Source organism: Thermobia domestica, chromosome 3 (genome assembly GCF_964235325.1).
Source record: "Thermobia domestica chromosome 3, izTheDome1.hap1.1, whole genome shotgun sequence".
In the NCBI taxonomy this organism is placed as follows: domain Eukaryota; kingdom Metazoa; phylum Arthropoda; class Insecta; order Zygentoma; family Lepismatidae; genus Thermobia; species Thermobia domestica.
In genome coordinates this window covers 320,453,559-320,478,539 of record NC_137456.1, presented here as the reverse complement: position 1 = coordinate 320,478,539, position 24,981 = coordinate 320,453,559, and the positions used below count along the sequence as shown (strand labels likewise).

Below are 24,981 nucleotides of genomic sequence, written 5' to 3'. Positions count from 1 at the left end.
CGTAGACCATAGTGTGCTATGGCTGCAAGACTTGCTGTAGTGTAGTGGTAGCTGGCTGAATCTGGCCAAAACATCACATTGTCTCCACGATGATACGTGTTGATAAACTGTTTAACTTTCGTCAAACAGAATTTCACATAACGTTCGGAGTTTAGCGCAAGACCTGTGGTGAAAAACTGCGGTTTATAGAGTCCCTTTTCACTCATAGCAAGCCATAGCAACACTTTTTTTTTTTTTTTTTTTTTTGGATATTTTAATTTCGGAGGAAAACGCACTGAATCAGACACATCACCAGTTCCTAGATCGTAGTACGATTTAGGCTGCCCCTCGTGACCGTCTAATGTAAAATGGGCCTCATCGTCCATAATGCACAGGGCATCATTTGTAGCAGTGAACGTTTTGGTGACCAGAGTTCTTAAACGTTGTTTCTGAATCACAATTTGTTGTTCCGTAATCTTCGACATAGTTTTCCGTTTACGTCTGGTAATTCCCATTTTCTGTAAAGCATCCTTCACTGAATTTTTATGACAGTGAAATTTCCTACCAAGTTCTCAATATGATTTTGCCACCTTACCTGCAGTAGCTCGTCGAACTTGTCTCAACACTTTGGGATCACTTAAAGTCGATTTCCGTTAACTGCCGACCTCCCTTTCCACGTTCATACCTTCTCTACTTTCGACACTATTATAGACCGTTCGCCTTGAATATCCCACACTCAAGGTCCACACTCAAGGTGGAAGTGTTTCACAAGGTCTGACTTTTTAACATTCGGATTGTCTTTCCAATATTGACGATTATTTTACGACGCTGTTTCTCATTTAACGCCAAACTCATTTCGCTGTGCGTCATTCTTCTCTTGCACTTGCTAATGCACGACAGATACACTATTCTCCCTGCGTAACTCATATCGTGGGCCATGGTCCATTGTTGCCAGGGTTCGCAGTGTTGCATATTGTGTGCAAATTTTTTTCATCATACGTTATTGAATTGTATTCATTGTGCTACTTTTGTGCATAAATGTAGTAATTATTTTGTATGTTACAGTGCTATACTTGCTGGACACTGTCCTTAGAACTTTCAAGTATAATTAAATTATTATTATTATTATTATTATTATTATTATTATTATTACACAAAAGTAAATTATAAATCAAAGGCGATAATTTTTAAGAGATTATTTAAATTTTACGAATAATTTAAAATAAGTACATTGTATATTGACAAAATTAATACATTGTATTTCTCATTTCAGATCTCATTTATCAATCCTTAAAAGTAGACAAAATAGGGATTCTGTTTAAGAGTCGAAGTTTTTAGGAGTATGAAATTCTCACTACATCACTTTCCTTAAACTGTATATGCCAAAATAAGGAAGAAAAAATAACGAAAAAGGAACAAGCAAGATAACAGCTACTTTGGAAGAAAGTTCACCATATTTTCTTTCAATAGGCTTCTGTTTCTTTTTTGTGTTCATACAGTATAGTGTTATATACTATAGTGTTATACTATTAAGCAGTTAATCAAGTATATATACCTGATCTTTCCCCAGAAAGAAGACTTGGCAGAAGTCGTTATTTCTGATTCAAACTATATCTGCCTTTTAAACTTGACAAAGTCATTTGTCTTGTATAGGTGTAAATAAATGACATTTTAAGAACTTGTTTATTCAGGTATTTTTATTCTATAGATTTAGATTTTAATTTACCTAGGTATAGCTGATAGCCTTTGCCACGTCAGCTGGGCAACTTAACCTGTGGCAATAGAAACCTGTCTTAAAGAACAACTTCAATACCTAAAAATTGAACCTATAGTAAACTTCCATTCATGCTAGAGAGTAAACCTTTCGCTAGTATATATTATCTAATGATTCATTTACAATATTGTTCGACATTTCCGAGTTTGTTTACTATCCAACCTTTCTATCCTAATTTATTTTATGTATTTCTCTATAACATTTAAAACATGAGAAAGTATTGATTATGAAAAATTGTAATACCAAAAGGAGGATGTAACCATCTGTGGAAATCAGAAAGTAAAATTATATTAAGTAAAATGATTTTACTCTCGTCTCCACGGAAATGAAATTTGAATCTACCCTCCACATATGATCCCACAAAAATTTATCTATTTTGTTTTGTTTTACATGTCAAAATTAAGAAAATAACAAGCTGTATCTATCACTTAAATACTATACAAAATTTAACGTCAATATTTTTACAATAAGAAAAGTTAGAAAGTAAGAATTCCAAATTACTACAGATTGCAAAGTAATAGACTCTTACTTACTCACTCTCTCCTCCTCTCTCACACATACACACACAACCACAACCAAACAAGAATATTATAGTGTTATACTATGATATATATAGTATAATACACACATACTTATTACAATATGTATTTTATATATCATTAAGCTCTTACAACTAAATGATGAGCTGCTTTATTGACTTTTCTACCTCTGTGCCCATTAAGCCCTACGTCTATCACAATAAATTGTAAACTTTTCTTTTAAAAGATTCTACGCAGCTTGACTCACGTATGGCAGTTGGCAAAGCATTCCAATCGTGACATGTAGACATTGTGTATTACTTCGAAGAATAAGTACGATCTATGGAAAGCAACTGCGAGCTTGCTGTTAATACGTGATCTTGTGGCTATCATGGAAATCATTAAGAATAAAGATATTTTGAGAGGTAAGATGGTTCTATAAAAGAAAGTGTTTTATAAAGCAGTACCAATAAATGTTACTTACGCCATTATTGTATTTTCAGCCAGGGTAATTTTTCAAGGAATAGCGTTAGATGGTCAGAGAATTTTAAGTTAAAAATAAAATAAAGCAAAAATAAGGTAAGGATCTGGAGACGGTATTGTAAATGTACATCAGAGTCGGTTAAGACTGTGTCATAGTTCTGCAGTTGTTGTTCCATTAGAGTTTGGACAACAGCTTTTACAACATTATTAGTAAAAAGTTAATTTAATTTACTAATGGAATAAAGAATTCCAAAAGCCTGTTTGTACGATGTTAATTATATCAGATCAAGTTAAATGTTTGTTAAACAAAATACCAAGATTTTTCATAGAAAAGGAGAGGAGAATATTCACGTCATACAAAGTTACACAGGGAAGAAATGAAGCATCTTATAACGCAGTCTTATGTTTGGAAGTAGTTAAAATCTACTTCATTTGAATGGATTTACATTTAAACAATTACCTTTTAGCAAAATTACTCAAATCTTCTTTCATCATTTCTTTGCATATACGTATTTGCCTTGGTGAAGAAGGTTAGTACAATTTAACATCGTTTGCATACGTGTGGTATTTAGAATGTTCTATAAATTGTGGTAGGTCGTTTAACATACACATAGAAGAGAAGCGGACCTAAAATATTACTTTAACAGGTGCTCACAAGGAGATTTCGTTGACCACAAACTAAGTTGTCAACTTCCACATACTATTTTCAGTGCCATAAATTATTTTGGATTCGCTTAACAACTGAAGTGATGAAACTAAATTTTCGTAAAGGTTTCCACAGCAAAATGTGATATACTTACTGGAATGCTTTGATGTAATCCAGTAAGTAAATATGGTTATTTTACTCTTGTGCAAACCAGAGCTTTATGTCATGAGTGTTAGTTATAAGGGCTGTAGAAGGGCTGTCAAATTTTCAAAATCTAGACTACGAAGTGTGTAAAAGATTATAACTTCCAAGGTGCTCACGTCTTTGTTCACCAATATATTCAAGAGCATTAGATAGGGCAGATAATACTAAAATAGGCCTTAAATCTCTTGCGGACCTAACTGCCTTAATCTTAGACAAAAGCAGAACTCGTGCTGTTTTCCACAAGGATGGGAAAGTTCCATTAAAAGGGAAAGATGAAATAAATTAGTAATTGAGAAGACAACGAAATATAATATTTTCTTGATTGAAGATTGGTTGATATTATCTGCATCTATAGCAGTAGATATTATTGCTTTAATCGCTTTAATTACATTATCGCTTTAAGAGTGGACTGGAGATTTGCGAGAATGCCGTGTAAAATGAGACAAATTTAACATGGGATTTTTTTTTTAATTTTCCGCATCATTTCCTTCACTGCTCATTTGGAGAAAATTGTAAAGTAGGTTTATACATTTAACCATCTTACTCAAATTCATGAAGTATTCAAAATTGTATGTGTGGCAAGGCATCGGATCGAAGACATAGGTAAGGAGATGATATTGAGGTGATAAATTCTTCATACATGAGGACAGAGATGTGGCAGCGACAACTGACAGTAGTCGATGTTGTTTCTTTAATATTCAAATACTTGAATAAAACCATAGTTCGAAACCTTTGTATCATTTTATTATGATACGCAAGCATACGAAACAAACCTTCACGCTTATATTGACATTGGAGCATGGATAACTTCATAAGTGTATTAGTATTCGGTTATTCTTAATGCTTCATTAAATTTCATCTGTGCACATTACTCATATACATTACATTATTGAATTTGTTTGCTCTAGAACAACGGTTAAGAATATAACATTAGTTGTATGTTAGGCATCAAAATTCACTTGATAATGCTCTTGTACAGCAAACCACAAAAGGATCTCCCCACTAAGTGCTCTAATTGCATTACTTGAAGTCCAAGTCATTTGCAGTTGTGAGGACGCTTAGACAGATGCAACCCAACCTACACGTAACTTCTCGGCACTGACAGCAGTTCGTAGCCCTGATACAGGTGTTTATGCAGGTAAAATTGTAAAGTAGGTGACTAACGAAACAGTTCTCCAGTCTAAGATGAATTTCTATGGTGCGGATCGTGTTTTCCAAAATAACAAAAAAAAGCACCATATATTAATCTCAATATTGCTGTGTATGTAATATATTATTTCTTTATATACTGTATGTTTAGAGAAATAAAAATACTGACCACGCATGAATCTGGAAATGCTTGAAAGTAGTTGAAAATATCAAACCTAGAACAACTGCTGGAAATAAGTTTGTAAATGATTGCCTCCATTGAGGAACTTTTTCCAATTCTCCTCATTCCAACATCTTTTCCTTTCTAGAAGAGAAATCTTGCTTGTCATACTAAGTATGTATAGAAATTGAAATTGGAACATTTGAAAAGAGTTTCAACCTGGCCAGGAGTCGAACCCGGGTCGGCCGAATAGAAGTTCAAAACGCTAACCACTTACCTACCGCGTCACTTTATCTTTCATCTAAAGTATTAGCTAGTTAAAATCGTTGCATGTAAGACTATACAAAATACTAATGCTCGTACAAGGAGACGTTCCTTATGAGTGTCACAATGACGTATTCGAGATTTCCTTCTTTAACTCAAAAACAAGTTATATTGACTCGTCAATGAGTAAAATATCACGAAACGTTCGTTCAAGTTGAGGCTACCTCATCGTTTTTAAATGGTCCCGATTTACATTACTACTATTCTTCCTCATTGTAACTTCTAATTTCTAAAAAAAAGCCGGCAACATTTACGACGATCCTAAGAGTTTCAATATTCGTGTGCTACCCTGCACTATTTTTCGCGTGCTACCCTAACCAGCTGTTTGAAGTTCATGTAAAATGTACAGAAAAATTCGGGCAAGAGAACAGGCCATAATGTGTTGAAAACAGATTTTATGAGAAAAAAGGAGGAATAATGGATATGATAAGTTGTAAAAAAAGTAATAGTGCCTTAGTAAATTATAAGAAAAATCCTTGAAAAGAGGAACCATTAATAAGCTTTACTTTGGGTATAACGACTTGTCCTAAGGGACAATGGAGATAGAAGTTAATGAGACTTTTTAATTGTAAAAAAAAATCATGAAGTTCTTAATGTGAAGTTAAAGACGGATAAAATTTGGCAATATAATGGGATTCAGGCTAACAGCAAAGAGAGAGGAAAAGGAAAAAATCACGGAGGAAGCCTAGACGTCAAGAGAGATTTTTTAGTTAGCTATGTGGAAAGGAAGGATCGTTGGACATTGGGTGAGAGGTTTCCACATTTTCCTATGAGTTTAACTACTTCCTCTAGTAAGAACTCAGCTAAGAAAGACTATATGAGCTATAGTCTTTCCTAGCGTAGTTTCCTAGCGAATACCATATTAGTAACTTGTAACTTAGATAGTATGCAAATAATTGCATTATCAACATTATGTACATGGTGTAAATAAAATCGTGACTAAGCATCTTGGGGTAAATTAGAGTTCTTTTAGTTTACTTCTATAAAAAAAATTAAAACCTACTTCTCATGCTCTAATACAACAACGTGGGATACGGTTTCAAAAATCATCTGCCATACCTAACTAGATATTTAATTAAGTATTTTTATTAATCAATAAGAAAACCCTGCAGGGCTTCTAACCCGTTCCCACTACTAGTACTACTACAGCAACAACAATAACAACAACAACTACTACTAATCTTACTACTACTACTACTACTTTTACTATGGATCCGTATAGCAAAACTGCAAACTTATTTTAATGAAAAAAGTGCTATGAAAATTTTTAAAAATAATCGGTATATCACTATTTTAAGTATTATTTTAATCCTATTTTAATGAAAAAGTGTTATGAAAACTAAAAAAAATAAAATACTTTCCTTGGGCAGGGTTTGAACCCACGCCAAGAACGATTTTCATTACTAGCATGTTGCGCTAGGACGCTCAGCTACGAGGGCCGACAGAAGTTGTCCTTCACTTTCCGCTATATGCATATCATGACTTTTGATGTCTTATCTGTATCGACCAATAAGATCAGAGGATATCTGAAACTCTTGTGATCCGCGAAAATGCAAGCCGGAAGACATTATTTTCGCATTCTTTGAATTGCAACAACACGTGTAGAAAAATAAAGTTGTATTTTTATCTTCCGTAAGTACTATTTTATTTTTTATCTTTGTAAGAGGAATTTGTGGTAGATTGGCAAATTATGAAACTCGAAGAGACACGGGTTTTCGAATTCCGTCGTGAAAATTATTTTTTTAATTGGAAGGTATTGTTTACATAATTGCTATTCCAATTCTGTTATTCCTTTATTATTATTATTATTATTATTATTATTATTATTATTATTATTATTATTATTATTATTATTATTATTATTATTATTATTATTATTATTATTGGAACTTTGAGACTTGGCTAGTTATTTTATATTATATGAAGTATTTGATTATTCAATTTGAAGTCTTTTTGTTGATATGGAACGTATCTGAAATGGTGAATTGCTTAAAATATTTATATTTTTTGCAGTTGTAGAAGGAGAAAAAGTAATAGAAACGTAAACAATTTCTGTGAAATAAAAAAATTGTTTTTGATCAGTCGTATTTTTGAGCTATAATAACGATATGCCTTACGTATTCATCAATTGTTCGCACAACACGTTACATTATCAGACAGTGCGAATCAAGGTTAATACAGCTGAAGTCGTCTTGTAGGCCACTGTTCTATTGCAGTGCACTGCAGAAAGTCGTATCAACACTAAGACCGAGAGAAGTTGAATATTTTCTATTATCATTAACTAGAAGTATCAACATTACAAATGATAAAAAATTCCTTTAATTACCTAATGGGAATCGAACCGAGGACCACCGGAATGTGAAATTAACAATTATTCCCCTACTCTGTGGGAAAACTTGGTGTGAAGAGTCAAGTAAATTGCTCACTTTTACCATTTCAATGTTGTAAAACTGTTGTTTCGCTCATAATAAAATAGAGAATGCTATGTAGAAACAATAGTCAAGAGAATGCAATTCTAAATTGTCAAAGTGAATTGTTGAAAATGAATGATTGAAGCATTCAGAAGTACTATTAGTGGATGTTGTTGTAGCATTTAGATATGAGGAAATTTAACGCCCTGTTTGAGCATCGAGACTAATGTTATGTGAAACTACAGTTTAAATATATCTCTTCGAGTAATTATTTAAAATTATATTCTTTCACAAGCCAGTAATATACATTTCAGATTGTCTAGTTCAACGTTTTATCAAGGTTACTCGATATTGGGAAAGTAAAACTCTCTAACCTTTGGGCCTCGAAGACGTGATGTGTGGCCCAAACACTCAAACGTACTTTTTATATATTTTTTCTGTTTATTACGTTATTTTTATGGTTTTTTTTTTGTGAAAGCTAGAAAAAGAATCCTGATAATGTAAACAACCTGAAACTCAAGCTATTCCTTGCTGAAAGAGCCGGTGGACCTGCGATGGGCAACTAGAGACTTCTCGGCAAAAATTAGATGCCCCGCAGCACCGATCCGCTGTGGCCCCAGTTCCGCTTTGAAAATTATGGCACCAGCGGCAGAGACGCGGCGAAACGCCAATGAACTACAAAATTACTTCCCCAACATATATTAAATCACATATACGTGTGATTTGTTCACATTACAGTGAGTCTAAGAAATACTTAAAGAAAAGTACTTGGACGCCGGCGGGACCAAGAACATTAGGATCCAAAGGTGCGTGTTCTTCCGACTTTGCCACGAAGGTGATGAAGGGGACGTCGCATGTTTTTAGAAAATAAATAAATAAATAAATAAAATAAAAATAAAATAAATAAAATAATATAGTGTTTAATTGATTGTGTATGATGTTCATTTTCCTTAGGACTATGGACTGTGTAAATGTATCATTGACTGCCAGTCGCGAACCTACTGGGCCCCGTGTACGTATGTCACCGACAATCACCGACAATCACCGATTCATTCACCAAGCCAGTTGTCCCCGGAAAATAGAACTCAAATTTGCCCAAAAAAGATAATTCCAGAGCCTCTTCCATCACAACTCAGCTCGGCATCCAGGCCTGCAGTCCGTCATCCGCAACCCTTCGTGAAAAAGGTTGTGAACCACAAACTACCGACACAGGATGTCGACCTCCCAGTTGTGTTGGCAATGAGAACTACGGAAATCTGAAATTACGTCTGTAATGGCCCTAACAGAAAAAAATCCACAATAACTTCCAAACAAAATTTAGCACAACGGAAAATTAAAAGAAAAATAATCCAAACTGTAAATTTCGAAAGAACTGAAAGAATAAATCTCACTTCAGAATTCGGTTGCTCCAGTTCCCGGTCACACTAAGAAAGCCTTTTGCATCCATTCACAGCTGTAATCTTCATTTATACCAGTGAGATTATTTTGCATGTACTTCTCTGAATCTCATCAGTAGATCATACGCATTATAAACATGACTATATACTTGATTACTTAAAGCTAAGCGGAATTTTTGCTTTTGTTTGAAAGAAAATATTCAATTCACGGCTTGTACACTTTATTTACATAATAAATAAAATTTTAACATGAAATTTGCAGATTTTTTTTTTAAAAATAAAAGACTTGAAAACTAGTATTCCCATTGGAATCCCATTTAAAAAAAAAAGGTTTACAGTAAAGTTTTCTTTGGTTTGAACAGTCTTACACAACATGTAAATTGTTTGTATATTTCAAATTTAAAAAAATCTTGACTCATTATATTATACATATTTTCAGTATCTCTTAGGTTAATAATGAGGATAAAAACCAAATGAAAATAAAAAAGACTGGTTGTACTACTATGAGCAAAATAAATGACGCGTCTCTTTATTTTGAAGTTTTTTGAAAATATCTCCGTTTTCTTTATATGTTCGAAATTTCGGAAGGTTTCCCCAGCAGGACAGGTTAATAACAAACCCGTTTTTAATATTTGTGTTAGATATTAGCTTAAAATAAAGAAATTAGAAGCAAAAAACATTAAATCGACAGAAATCTCGAGAATTACCAACTCTGCTACAGTGGGAAATTTTCAAGAACGCGAGGGAATTCTGCAGTTCAACACGAAGCAGCGACATCTATGTCATTGAGAGAAGCGTGGATTAGATCTACAAACGAAAATTTTAACGAAATATTTCTAGTATGTCTTATTATATGCATTATCAGCGAACTCCAAATATATGAATCTATGGTAAGTATTAACGTATAGATAGTGCAAATAGTGGAAATTACCTATGGAAAAAGACGAATTGTTAGCCCAATCGTAATGAAAAATCGTCTTTACTGTAGAACAGGTTCAGCTTACGTAAGAAAGCAAATAGCTCAGTTGAGTGCTGGAGTTGCTGTTAAACTGTGCTAGCGGTAGGACGTGTTGTCCGGTGCAGTGTTTGTTCGCAGTTTGACGTGCTTAGCTTTACCACTACGTGTGGTTTATTTGTGTAAGTGACTATATATTGTAAAATATTACGATGTCTCAGCTCGTTAGAAAAAATACCATCAAATGTGTATTTGACAAGGAGAAACGTAATAATCGCCCGTCACCCATCGCTATTCATAAATGGATTGAAAGTTTATTTAAAGAGGACTGCCATGACATTATTGCGCTCCAACTTCACTCTGATGAATATGCTGTGTTTGTGACTTTTAATACTGATGCCATTTTTGAAAAAGTGTTAAGTAAGCTCGAACCTACGGTACCATTTAAACATAGTGATGGTAGTACCTCTTTTGTCCAACTTGTTAACGCAATGGAAAATATTACCAGGGTAAGAGTCTTTAATTTACCTATTCAACTAGATAATAATGTTATTGTGCAAATTCTGACTGAATATGGAACAGTGAAAAATATAACCAATGAGACATGGTCTCAAAATTATCCCCTTGCAGTGTCCAATGGAATACGAACTGTGAACATTGTCCTTAAAAAACCTATTCCTTCACGTTTACTCTTTAACGGCTTTCGTGGCTTCATATCATATGAAGGCCAGCCTGTAATGTGTTTTTTCTGTCGATCATTAACTCACCGACTTAGTGACTGTGATAAGAAAAGAAGACAAGAACTGAATGGCCCCCATACGTCTCAAACGTCTGACATTCGATTTACCGAGTTTTTCCCCCCACTTCGCCCCGCATCTAGCGCACCGCCACTGCCTTTACAAATGTCATCTCTCGGCACTATTCCAAAAAAACCTTGTGAACAACATGTGCAATTACAACCAAACAGTTCAGCATCAATAACTGACACCTCTACTACGATTGCTGCTCATACGGATGACAACTCTGATTCCCCATCTGGCCTTATCAACAATGCAGCTGAAGAAACACATACACCTAGTGTTAATGTTAATGACCTTGCAAGTGTAGATAATATCGATACTCCGTCTTGTCTCCCTGGTAAACAGCCTGTTGGTACTGAGAGCTCCCTCCAAGCTGTGAAACAAAAAACTGATATGGAATTCATTGCACCTACTTCAGATACAGAAGGTAGTGACCTTGACCTGGAAAGTGAAACAACAGACATTCCTGATACAAGGGAATTACGTTCACGAAAGAAACGAGGCTCACGTGGTTCCTATTCACAACCTGTGAATGTCATAACAACTCGAAAGAAGAAAAGGCGTGGTGCTTCAATAACTGAATGTTTACGTCACGACGATACTGCCTCAGGTGTGCTCACTGACCTTCAAGATTTGTAAACATTTTTTTTCGCTTTTTTGTTGTCAGTGTGACTATATTGACGTTCTCGTCTTCTGTTTATAGTAATACGTCAATATGTTCCAATCTTGCATTTGCTTTTTTGTTTTCTTACTTATAACACTGTACATTACACGTATTGTTTCACTCAATGTAAACCGTATGCAAAATAGTGTTAAAAAAGACTTGTTTAAAAAATTTGTTTATGATTATGACGCAGATTTTATATGTCTTCAGGAAATAATCTCCGATGAACACTGTTCCATCTCTGGTTATAAGAGTCATGTTAATATTGGTGTACATGGTTTTGGAACTGCTATATTAGTAAAAGAAGGAATACAAATTGATTCCCTTAAAATGTTGGTGGATGGCAGAGGGATAGCGTTGTGTTGGAAAAACACTGTAATTGTCAATATATATGGGAATTCGGGGCATCAAGGAAAGACGGGTAGAGAGATCTTATATTCTGAAGATTTGTTGTATTTGCTTTCTGAACCTTTTAATAACATTATGCTCATGGGTGATTTTAATTGTGTACTTCGAGCTAATGATTGTGTCGGGACACCATCATATAGTCCTGCACTGCAATTTTTTGTTTCTCAATATAGGCTGGTTGATACTGCTATCTACTGTAAAAAGGACCATATCTTTACTTACGTGCGCAGTAATGCGGCGTCCAGAATTGACCGTTGCTATTGTAATCCAGACTTGGTTAAATTGATTGTTAAATATGATGTCTGTTTAGCCCCGTTTACTGATCATTTAGGTCTAGTTCTAGAATTTAATATTGGTTCGCCGTACTGTGTCTGGGGACGATCCTACTGGAAAATGTCCCCCCTTGGTCTAAATGATCCTTATTTTCTTAACCAGTTTCATCGGCACTGGTCAGTCTGGCTTCACCACCGCCACAGGTATACCACACGCCTCAAATGGTGGGAGCAATATGTGAAACCCAAAATCAAATGGCTATATATCGATCACTTTCGAGATAGGAATGCCAATAGTAACCATATGATGCAATTTTATATGAAATGTTTACAATCTGTTAGTGGTTTATCGTCTACTTCCCCAATATCGTACCGAGATATGCAGTATTATAAAGGTAAAATTTTACATTTGCAGAGAGAATGTACTAAAAAATTTCGTTTCTATTGTAAAGATAACACTGTGGTAGAAAACGAGCGTATGACGTTATACCATCTAATTCATACAAAGAAACGTAAAAATCGAGCTTTAATTTCAAGATTAACCTCTAATACTCAGCAAGTACTAACTAATCCGAGTGAAATTAGAGCTCACATTCATAATACATACCAAGAGTTGTATAATGTATCACAGAACACGACTCCTGTTTGGCAATTTACGCCTCTGCCAGGTTATACAGTGACATCTGATTATAACGACATGTTAATGCAACCATATACCAAAAATGAGATCCATGATGTAATACTCAGTTTTCAGCGTTATAAAACTCCTGGAATTGATGGATTAGTAGCAGAATTTTATCAAAAGGTGTTTCCTATTATAGCAGATGAGATTACTACTATTGTCAATGAAATATTGCATCATGGTGTAATTAGTGAATCCTTTGCTACAGGTGTCATTATATTAGTACCAAAGTTACCAAATCCTACTTGTCTTAAGCATTATAGAGCGTTAACTATGTTAAATGTTGACTATAAAATAGTAGCAAAATGCTTTTTCAATAGGTTAAAAACAGTGCTCTCAAGCATTCTCCACCCAATGCAAGCAGGATTTCTAGAAGGTAATAAACTTCTTGATGTATTGATGGATCTTCGCGATGCTGTGGCATATTTTGATTACACCAAATGTAAAGGTGGCCTTCTATCTATAGATTTAAGGACAGCATTTGATTTGGTTAACCATGGGTATTTATATCAAGTAATGGAAAAATTTGGGTTTCATACTGCTGTAATTAATCAAGTGAAAATTTTGTACATGTTTGCGAGATCTAAAATCCAGGTAAATGGTTATTTAACACCTTTTATAACAATCAATAGATCTATTAGACAGGGGTGTCCGATTTCAATGTCTCTTTTTAATATTTACATTTCACCATTGATTTGTGAATTACATGCTATGCAAATAGGTATTTCCTTTGCTGATCTCCACCTTACAGTGCGTTCCTATGCTGATGATCTTTCTGTTTTAGTACGAGATGAAGCTCAACTTAATCAAGTTCTTCATGTCATACAAAATATTGGACAATCTAGTGGGGCATGCATAAATTTTCAGAAAACAAAATTGCTTGCATTTGGTACTTGGGATTTTCAGATGATTACTTTTCCTATTCTCCATGTTGATAGGATAAAAATTTTAGGTGTTTATTTTTATTGCACGGTCCAACAAATGATTTTAGAAAATTGGGCTCTAGTCCTCCAGAAGGTGAAAGGTTTATGTCAATCGTGGAAATTTCGTGGCTACTGTCTTGAACAAAGAATTTGGATTGTTAATACATATATTACATCTCACCTTTGGTATTTAAGTCCTGTTTTACCGTTGCCAAGTCGAATTGCCCGCTCTATGCAAGCTGCAGTTTATTGGTTTGTTTGGAGAGGTAACATTTTTAAAACACCCATGTATGTACTTACTCAATCTAAAAATGCTGGAGGTCTCAACATGGTGGATATATATTGCAAAAGCACTGTTTTATATTTGATTAATTGGATGTACAAGATACAATTACATACACCCAGTTTTGCTAAAATCTGGGGCCTCTATTGGGTACAGGCCACGGCAATCACCCCTCCTCTTAATATGTCTATTCTTTCAAACACTGTAAAATATTTGTATGATGTACTCTTGAATTCTAGTTACATGGTTCTAGACTTAGATACTCCCAAACACCAGAATATTAAACTTTTGTACAGCTCATATCAGTGTAAACAAAATGTTACTATTAAACGAAAAGACAACTTTCCTAACTATAATTGGGATATGATCTGGAAAAATATCAATAACACAGTCCTAAATGTCAATCAACGCTCTGTGTGGTATCGAATTGTACATGACGTCATACCAACTAATATAAAGTTACAGAAAATTAAGCTGATGTCTAACGGAACATGTTCGCATTGTAGTAGAGACGATACTTTACAACATCGGCTTTCAACTTGTGATTTGGTGCACGACATATGGTTGACGTTCGCACGTATCATGTGTATTCTCGTTCGTTGTGGGATCCAGGATATTTCCCCGCTAATGATTTTATTTCCTGATTTTTCATATTATCCTCATTACAAACAAAATAGTGTAATTTGGTTGTGTGGTGTAACTGTGGAATATTTGATTCAAAGTCAAACGCCAACCCTTGCAGACTATTATTTTCACCTGTTGAAAGAACGATGGAAAATAACTGAAACTATCAAACAAAAACAGTTCTCGAATTATTTAGCTGTTGTTGATGAAAAATTAACACTGATGTATTCATAATTTTTGTATTACTAATGTTTTCTTTTCTTTTTCTTTTTCTTTTTTTTATGTTTCTGCTGGTTGTGATTTGATTCCTTGTTATTTGTTAATAATACAGTATATGTTATCCTTTTTTGGAAAAAAATTGTTATGTATTCCAATGTTTGCATCCAAATAAAAAAAGTTAGTTAAAAAAAAAAAAAAAAAAAGTTAGATAAAGCAACGAGTTTGTATACCGAAGGTAGACGGTTCGAATCCCGTGGAAGTACTGTTGTCATTTTTATCACTAAGGTTATTTTATTTATTTTTTATTTGGGAAAGAATCAAAATGTAACATATGTGTAAAACTCATGACGATACCAAAAAAAAAAAAAAAAAGTTTGGATATTTTGATAACAGATTTCCCTATTAAATGTTTAATTTTCTCTATAAATATTTGTCTTAAATTGAAATTGTTTTGAATTTACTACATAAGCAAAGTTGCCCGAAGGAGGAGAGCTCAAGTAATAGATATTCTACGTAAAAGCAACCTATTGTAGAATGATGATGCTTCTTACCTTCAGCACATAATCTTAACGTTAGAGAGTCAGAGAGAGAAAAATCCTGTTTTTCCTCCCCTATGACCACTCATCTTAAAGCTCTATCTATAATGATTCGTGTCACATAATTTCGGCTCTCCAAAGACATTCATATTTATTATTATTATTATTATTATTATTATTATTATTATTATTATTATTATTATTATTATTATTATTATTATTATTATTATTATTATTATTATTCCTGAATATGAGCCAGAGCCCACTCTGAAAAATTGCATCTGGCGTTCTGAGTGAAAGTTCTATGGGACTATTAGAAAAATATATTCCTGTTTCCACGCTGATGGTAGAATTTCTTAAACAGTTATTGAATTACGTTCGAAAGCTAGGCGTAAATAGCGCCCCCGCAACAATGTGGCGTGGGGACCGCACAAGCTGCAAGGCCAAAAAATATACAGAAAGTACGCCGGGGCGGAGCAGGCCAAATTTTCACACGGGCCAAGTGACTTTTTGGCGCCCTTCCCCTAGTAGTAGCCTATATTTTACATTTTATCATAGTGTTTTTAATAGTTTAAACCAGGAGCGTCATTTCAGATTTTGCTTTGGGGGGGGGGCAAGACCTCTTGATATAAGTAAAATTTCGCGTTTTTCACTGATTTACTACTATTCTAATGATAAAATCTATATACATCTCAAACTCAGGGGGGGCAAATGCCCCTCCCTGCCCTCCCTAAATGACGCCCCTGTTTTAAACCGATTTTCAAAAAGAAATCCATTACCTAGGAAAACTTCACAAAGAATATGGCCCGCTATAAACAATACCAACTCCACCCCCTCTGGTCTAGTGGCTAGCACACCTGCCCTCTGTGGTACCGGGTCCAATTCCCGGTGGATTACTGTTGAACGATAAAAGTGGTTCGGATTCCACTATAATTAGTATCCACATCTCCCTTGCCCATTAAGGCATAACCGTGGAACGCTAAACTCAAGCAAACAAACAAACAATACTTAATTCCCGGCACTCTTTATTCTACATGCCATCTCTCGATTTTTCGATACAGCCCCCTTAGTACTATGAAACTCTCTTCTTCCATAGTGAAATGTAAAAAGATCATATAATTGCCACTACTTTACAAGAATATAAACCAAAAACGTCAGTAGAAAGCACATTGTAAAATTTACTTTTTGAGGCTCGTTTTGGTGCCCCTCTTTCTCTGGCACCCCGGGCAGTCGCCCGGCCCTTAGTCCGCCCTTGAAAGTACGGACGCATAACTAAGGACTGCGGAGGAGAGGTTAACCTTCATGTTATGCCACTGGTTTGACGTGTTTGAAATGTTCAGTAAGTGATCGGTTAGTGAAATAATTTCGACGGTTACTGATGTTTAAAGTTTAGGTAAGACAAAGCTACCTAATCAAATACATTTGATATCGCGATGTCACAATTTGATTTTTCCTCACATAAAAAAGATAAAAACAATAGTAATAAAAACCCTTACTCGTACTGGGCTCCTAACTAACTAACAACCTAATTCTTACAGACTAGTTGCTCTGACCAACTGAGTTTCGATTTCTTACGCGAAAGAAGTCTGTTATATTAAGAGGCATGCTTTTCATTATCAAAACTGTTCGAAGTAATACGAACATGGCTTAAGAACAGAGACAGCACTGAATTACCACTCGATTGACCTTGAAGGCAAATCACCAAAGCGTAGCTATAAACGTAAGTTCCAGCATGCATTTCTCTGGAGTTGTGTTCAGTATTCCTATCTGCCAGTCATGCTTGTTCGTAGGAGTAATATGTTACAAACCTAACCTTTCGATAGAGCACAATGACAGAGAATCAGAGGAAAGAAACTCTTGCCATTGTGAACGTGGGATACCACACTGTGCAATAAAACTGACGCGTCTCCTTGAAGTGATATTTCATCGAAAATAACTCGTTTTCCTTTATATAGTCTATCCGAAGTTTTTGAGGGTTTCAAAATGAGGAAATGTTACTGACAAACAAGAACGCATTTAGGGGTGGGTCTAGGGGGTCCAGACCCCCTCTGAAACCCCAACTTTTCTGTAAATTTAGCCTAATTTTGGGGATTATCTTTTAAAATTTTATTATAATTTATCCTAATATTGAAGTCGGACCCCTCCCGAAATAAATTACTGCATACGTGTCTCTGACAATTTTCAATATATTCGTTAAATAATAAAGTAAAATAACTAAATTAGGAGCAAAAAGCTTTAACACGGGCTAACTTTTGTCTACTGCCAATATTGCTAGAAGGGATATTAATAGCAAAAACTGCTAGTCAATGCTAAACCTTGGAACGTCATCCCGAACAAGTCTATTATTGAGAACTACATATGAAACATGTTATTAAAACTTATCCAGCTTTTATCTGGCATGAAATTATTATATACACCAAAATTCACTGTCCTAAAATGTGTATCTAAACAATGTACGAAGCAATGAAAATTTTTTATCGAAATATTTGGGCAGGAAACTCTAACAGCCAGCCATTTTATTTAAATCGTAATAAACCCTGTAACCGTACGTTAACGTGAGGACAAAACTTGGTCCATTGATAAATTGTTTGAAGAATAAAAACTCAATGTTCATAGGTTCGAATCTATCCAGTCACCACAACATTTTATTCTTATGTGTAACGATGAAATAAGAAAAAAATGTATAACCGTTAAGTCAAAACTTCAACCAAGTCTGAAGAGAACAATACTAAAATAGTAACACAATGACGTCAACCAAAAATTATTTCATGTAGCGTTTGGACGAAATTACAGCTGTTAACAATTGCAGAAATAAAAACAGACTGATAGCTGTAATGCAATCTAGACTTCTGAATGCATTTACTTCCTGAAAACTTCCGTCTCGTCATTGGTATGCCGTTAATCATTGTAAAACCTTTCAATTGGAAGTGAAATGACACAAACTAAAACAGTTTTAAATCAATAAATAATGTCTATGTGTAAAAGTAGGCGTCTTTTATCTGTAGTTCTGAGTTCCTTTTACTTTGAAGTGACAAATGAGAGAAGAAAGTATGGTGTTCGAAAAAAAAAATCAAATTTGAGATTTCAACGAATTTACACGTATTATAGCCCCTAACACCGAAAAAGTTATTTTTCGATACATGTCTATCTGTTCGTCCGTCCGTTCGCTACACTTTTCTGTGCACTCGCCTAGAGGCCATACCGTTCAACTTATCTGCACCAAATTTTAGTTTAAGATTTTCATAGTATTTCCTATAGTTTTTTTTATTTCCCTCCTACTCCCAAAACAAGGGTAGTTTCCTGTACGATGAAAATAGAAAAAATATATTTTCTCATAACTGGCTCTAACGATCTTGTTTTCTTTCTTTTTTTATAAATCAATATTTAATTAGCAACCCTATTTTGTGGTATAAGGCATTTATCTGAGAAAAATCTACAAGGGGTAGTTTATACTAAGGGGTGAGTTTTTTCTCAGTGATTTTCTCAAAATGGACTCAAATGTTTTCGTTCATATTTCATAAATAAAGATTTCATTAATAACTTATCAATATGGCATAACTCGTTTGTCCTAAAAAAAATGCGAGGGGTAGTTTATTCTTGGTGGAGTGTTGTCTGGGCGATTTTCTCAAAAACGACTCAAAAGAGTTTATTCATATTTCAAAAATAAATATTTCGTTAATAACCGAACAATATGGCAAAACTCATTTGTCCTGAAAAAATATGCGAGGGGTAGTTTACTCTTGAGGGTGTTTTTCCTCCACGGTTTTCTCAAAAATGAGTCAAGCAATTTTGTTCGTACTCAGAAATAAATATTTCATTAAAAACCTAGTAATATGGAATAACTCGCTTACCCTGAAAGAATCCTCAAGAGATAGTTTATTCGGGGAGTTATTTTTCCCTCACGATTTTCTCAAAAATTACTCGGACAATTTTATTTATAATTCATATATAAGTATTTCATTAATAACCCTATATTTTAGTATAAGTCATTTCTATGGAAAACAATTACAACGGATAGTTTATTTTTGGGGTCAAGGTTATTTCCCCGACAATTTTCTCGAACGACAGGCGAGTTTGTTCAAATTTCGCAAATAAATATTTCATTAATAACCAAAAGTATATCTTAACTCATTGTTCGAAACAATTCACAAGAGATAGGTTACTCTTGACGTGTTCTTTTTGAACGACTTTCCCAAAGTGACTCATTTGATTTTTTTCATATTTCATAAACAATGATTGCATTAATTGGTCTATTATATGTCTAATGAAAATGTGCTCAAAGTGTGAGTTAGTTTTGTAGTGTGGATTTTCTTCAATCGAAGTTTTTTATTCGATAATCTGACATTCGATGTATTTGAATAATACGATAACTTTATTCGTATTATCCAAATACACACTTCAGTAACAACTGCGGCCTAACACAGTTAAGAAATTGAATTGAAAAAGTTTAGTGCGGTGGCCCTGTAATTGAATATTTTTTGAGAAACTCCCTAGCTTTTTGTGGTAAACTTAGGCTTTTCTTTTTCGAGCGACAAAAGAGAGAAGAAAATATAGTGATTGTGAAAATAATATCAAATTCAGATTTCAACGGTTTTACATGTTTCATGGCGTCTACATACCGAAAATGTGACTTTTCGACACCCGTCCTTCCGGTCCGTCCGTTCGGCACACTTTTATATGCACTCGCCTAGAGGCCATACCGTTCAACTTATCTACACCAAATTTTAAACTTAGGGTTTACTTAGTATTCTTACAGGAGCTTTTCCATTTTTTCCTACCACCTAAAATAAGTGTGGTTTACAAACAGCCGAAAATCGAAAAACGCTATTTTCTCAAAAATGGTTTTAACAATTTTGTTTATTTTTCATTAATCAATATTTAATTAACAACCCTATATTGCAGTATCAGATATTTCTCTTAGAAAAATTTACAAGGGGTAGTTTATTCTTGGAGGTGACTTTTTCTCGACGATTTTCTCAGAAAAGACCCTGGCGAATTTTGTACACACTTCATAAATAAATATTTGACCTTACAACATGGTATAAGTCAATTGACCTGAAAAATATATGAGTAGTAGTTTATTCTTGGACTTGAATTTATTCTCAGTAAGTTTCTCAAACACGACCAGTTGGCAACCCTGTATCTCGACAACGAAGCTGAATTCGAAAACTGCAAGAGGACCATTTGTCTTCTTTTGATGTCACGAATCACCTCCCGAAGTTTGTGGACATCTTTCAGGTTCACCCTTAATGAAGCTTCTTTTCGAAAAGTTAACTATTAACTTTAGGCATTGTTTATCTTTTTTTAAATCACAAATGTCGTTATTAATTTTAAGGCAGAGAACTACTTCTGAGAGAATAGATCTTGAAAGATAATATTAAAACTTAGACTTTTGTTTTCGAGACATTCCAGACAAGACGAGACATTTTACAAGATATCTCGTGTCCAAAACATTTGCCTCATATTATCTTGGATGTCACAAAGCGCGTCTTGTCTCTTTCTCGAGACATGTCTTATCTCGTGCGCATTCGTTAACACTTGGAAAGGATTATCTTTCTACTCAAAGCATTATTTTTATAATGGTTGCATATTTATGATAATTGCTGTCCACATAAATTACAGTCCTTTCAGTTGAATTAATTTTTATTATTATTATTATTGAAATTGCAATATCTAGTTTAACGTTGGTCGATTGTGCACCTACGCTAAGGGAGAATGATGATGAATGAAATGGTGAAATGAAGAAAGTGGGAGGAAAATGGAAAATCTCAAGAAAACACATACCCATGCACACGGTATTTGTCCACCTCAAATTTCACTTGGCGCGAAGTGGAATCGAGCCACGGACCCCATGCACCAAAGGTGAATGCTCTATTATTATTATTATTATTATTATTATTATTATTATTATTATTATTATTATTATTAATAATAATAATAATAATAATAATAATAATAATAATAATAATAATAATAATAATAATTGTAGCGAGCTCAACGGGTTTCAACCGTTCGACTTAACCAACGTTTGGATGCCTATTCGTTCGTCGGCTCCATGAGAACTTCTCATAAAAGACATTTCATTTTAATGAAACTAGTAAGTGCCTTCTTTTAGCTCTGCGAAGTAACTATTGTTTGGAATATGAATCTGCAAAACATAAGAGGTAAAATTAACCAAATGGTGCAAGTTTCCACTTATATATACAAAACAATTTTGCAATATCAACTACGTGAATCTTGTCCCATAAAGAAGCCGAAACCCCTACACCGAAGAGCCCTCCGAGATTTGATCATTGTCCACACGGACTGAAATTGTCATTTGAAGCCAAGGCTTTAATATGAAGCCAATAATTTCTTTAAAATAGACGGAAAATTCGGAAGTTATAAGCATTTTCATATTTTTGCCTTTTCTTATAAGGGAGCCGTAGCCCCCTATACTGAAGAGCCCCCCCCCCGGAGATTTGATCATTGACCACTCGGACTGAATTTGTCATTTGGAACCAACACTTTAATACGAAGCAAAATATTTCTTTAAAATAGACGAAAAATTCGAAAGTTATAAACATGTTAATAATTTTGCCTTTTCTCATAAGGGGGCCGTATTAGCCTACACTGAAGAGCCCCACGAGATTTGATGATTGACCACTTGGACTGAAATTCTCATTTGAAACCACAACTTTTAATATGAAACCAAAAATTAAACTTTTACATCAATTTAAACTGACTGGGTTCCGGTTCCCCCCACTATTGTTTAGTTTAGTTAAGTGGTAATTTGTGACAGCTTCACATCATCAACAGAATGTTTCACTTCAACTCCCCTCCCCCAGGAGTTCGTGCTGGATCCACCACTGGAATCAATAGACACTCTTCCTATTCTTTTTGTCACCCTTGATTGTGTAGGGGCTCCCTCGTACAAATAAAGAAGCGGTAATATTACAATCAAGGGGCGCTATATATTAGGTATTTTTTTAGTTACCTACCCCTAACCACACAGGGCCATCTTTCGTAGAATAAAAAATATTACGTGATATTCCAATCATGAAAGGGGAGAGGATGCTGTAAATATATTTCTTATTCATTTTGTCTGTCCTGCTTATCAAAAATTACTTTCTGTTGGAAGGGTACTGAAATGAGAGGGGCAAAATAAAAAGTCGTACCCCCTCCTACATGGTTGCTTAAATAAGTACTAAAGAAAGCATTTTAAACTAAGATATTTAAGATTTAAACTAGGAAACTAAGATATCCTTACATTATGTAAGGATGGCATATTCAGGATTATTATTATTATTATTATTATTATTATTATTATTATTATTATTATTATTATTATTATTATTATTATTATTATTATTATTATTTGAATGTTTTTGGAGCACCGAAATTTTGTGAGACGAACAATGATATGTAGAGGTTTAAGATGGGTGGTCATAGAGGAGGAAAAACCAGGATTTTTCTCTGTCTGACTCTCTAACGTAAAGATTATGTGCTGAAGGTAAGAAGCATAATCATTCAACAATAGGTTGCTTTTACGTAGAATATCAATTACTTGAGTTCTCCTCCTTCGGTCTACTTACCTTATGTAGTAAATTCAAAACAATTTCAATTCAATACAAATACATTGTAAAACTTTTCCGTAATTAAACATCTAGGGAAAATTAAACATTTAATAGGGACATCTGTTATCAAAATATCCAAACACGTAGATAGAAGAGTATCTAGTGAGAAATATTGTAAAACTTTATAAAATTCTCCAAATTAGAATTAACATTTACTGGGAAACATTCGTTATGCGCCAGCGAGCATATGGTGAACAGTGAGCACAGGGGAAATAATTACGAAACTGTTTGCAAACAAAATTAGGGACGCTAATGCAAGTGCGACAACGGCATTTTTCTTTTTTTGGTATCGTCATGAGTTTTACACATACGTTACAATTTAATTCTTTCCCACATAAAAAAATAAATAAAATAACCGTAGTGTAGAGATAAAAATGACAACGGCACTTCCATGGGATCGAACCCGCTACCTTCAGCATACAGACTCATTGCTTTAACTAACTGAGCTATTTGTTTTTTTACGTGAACTGAGCCTGTTCCGGTAAAGACGATATTTCATTACGATCGTCCTACCAATTCGTCCTTTTCCATAGATAATTTCCACTATTTGCTCTATCTTTATGTTAATACTTAGCATATATTCATATATTTGGAGTTTGCAGATAATGCATATAATAAGACATACTAGAAATATTCGTTAAAAGTTTAGTTTGTAGATTTAATCCACATTTCTCTCAATGACATAGATGTCGCTGCTTCGTGTTGAAATGCAGAATTCCCTCGTGTTCTTGAAAATTTCCCACTTTAGCAGAGTTGGTAATTCTCGAGATTTCTGTCGATTTAATGTTTTTTGCTTCTAATTTCTTTATTTTAAGCTAATATCTAACACAAATATTAAAAACGGGTTTGTTATTAACCTGTCCTGCTGGGGAAACCTTCCGAAATTTCGAACATATAAAGAAAACGGAGATATTTTCAAAAAACTTCAAAATAAAGAGACGCGTCATTTATTTTGCTCATGGTAGTACAACACTATAATAATATTCAAATTACATTATTTTATTTTTCAGTCTGTAGTGAGCTAGTTTTGTTTTGTTTACTTTTTATTTTCTTGGTGTGCGTCGACGTCATCCCGTTTGACATGGTGATGACCGGCTGGAGGGTTTATACATTCTTTGCTACCTCACATATGTTGTGATATGCATAAAGATGACTTGTAAGTACTAGTGATTATAATCTCACCTCTTGAACGAGATTAATCTAAAAGTGAGTTCCTAGTCGTAATTCGTGCGCATAAAAAGAACGAGTAGGAATGAGATTGTTCTCAGTGTGACAGGCAGTTCCGTCTCATGTGAACTTGGCTTTCATGACGTTTCATACGGAAATGACGTAATGAATACTATGTTTATTTCCTTCCCTTTCCTAAATTAGGAATTCACAGGTGTGTAGCAAGTGAAAGCATGTCAGTAAAATTAACATCTGTAGCGTTATTTGTCCAGCACAAAAGCAAGATTTTTTCTTCTGTTGGGTTAGATCAGTAGTGGTTCTCAAACTTTCCGATAGCGTGGACCCCTGTTCATTCGGGAAGTGATCTGTGAACTCCCTTGCAATGCTATCTGAAATTTCACATTGTATTAAAAAATATACCGTCATTTCCCATAACTATCGTCCAGATTTTGCATATATTTGGCCATATCTTTTCTAATATTTGCCGCAGAAGTGCTTTGGGTAGTCTATAACTTCCGCTAATAAAATCATTTACTGTCGTTAAACTAAGCACTCTACGTTCACATTTATGAAAGAAAATATGGTGGTACATAGTTATGTTCTGAGTTGCCCAACAATGGTCCATGAATAGATTGTGGTGTGGAAGGCAATGTTGGGAGTCAATTTACATGAAAATGAAAATCTGCAGGATAGAAAATTTATTAAAAAGAAAATAAAAATATTAAAGTACAAAGTTTTTAATAAAACGGTACTGTAAATTATCAAATTGTGCCCTTATAATATCAGT

General features: G+C 34.3%; 1 protein-coding gene across 1 annotated transcript in view; it reads left to right on the top strand.

Moving 5' to 3' along the window:
• Positions 1 to 1,665, top strand: part of LOC145681871 (DNA damage-regulated autophagy modulator protein 2-like) — a 65,260-nt gene extending 63,595 nt beyond the window's left edge. The window contains exon 7 of the mRNA XM_081753477.1: positions 1,253 to 1,665. Within this exon, the coding sequence (XP_081609603.1) occupies positions 1,253 to 1,273 (21 nt within the window). The 3' untranslated portion in view covers positions 1,274 to 1,665. The remainder of the gene's footprint in view (positions 1 to 1,252) is intronic.
• Positions 1,666 to 24,981: the final 23,316 nt, after the last annotated feature.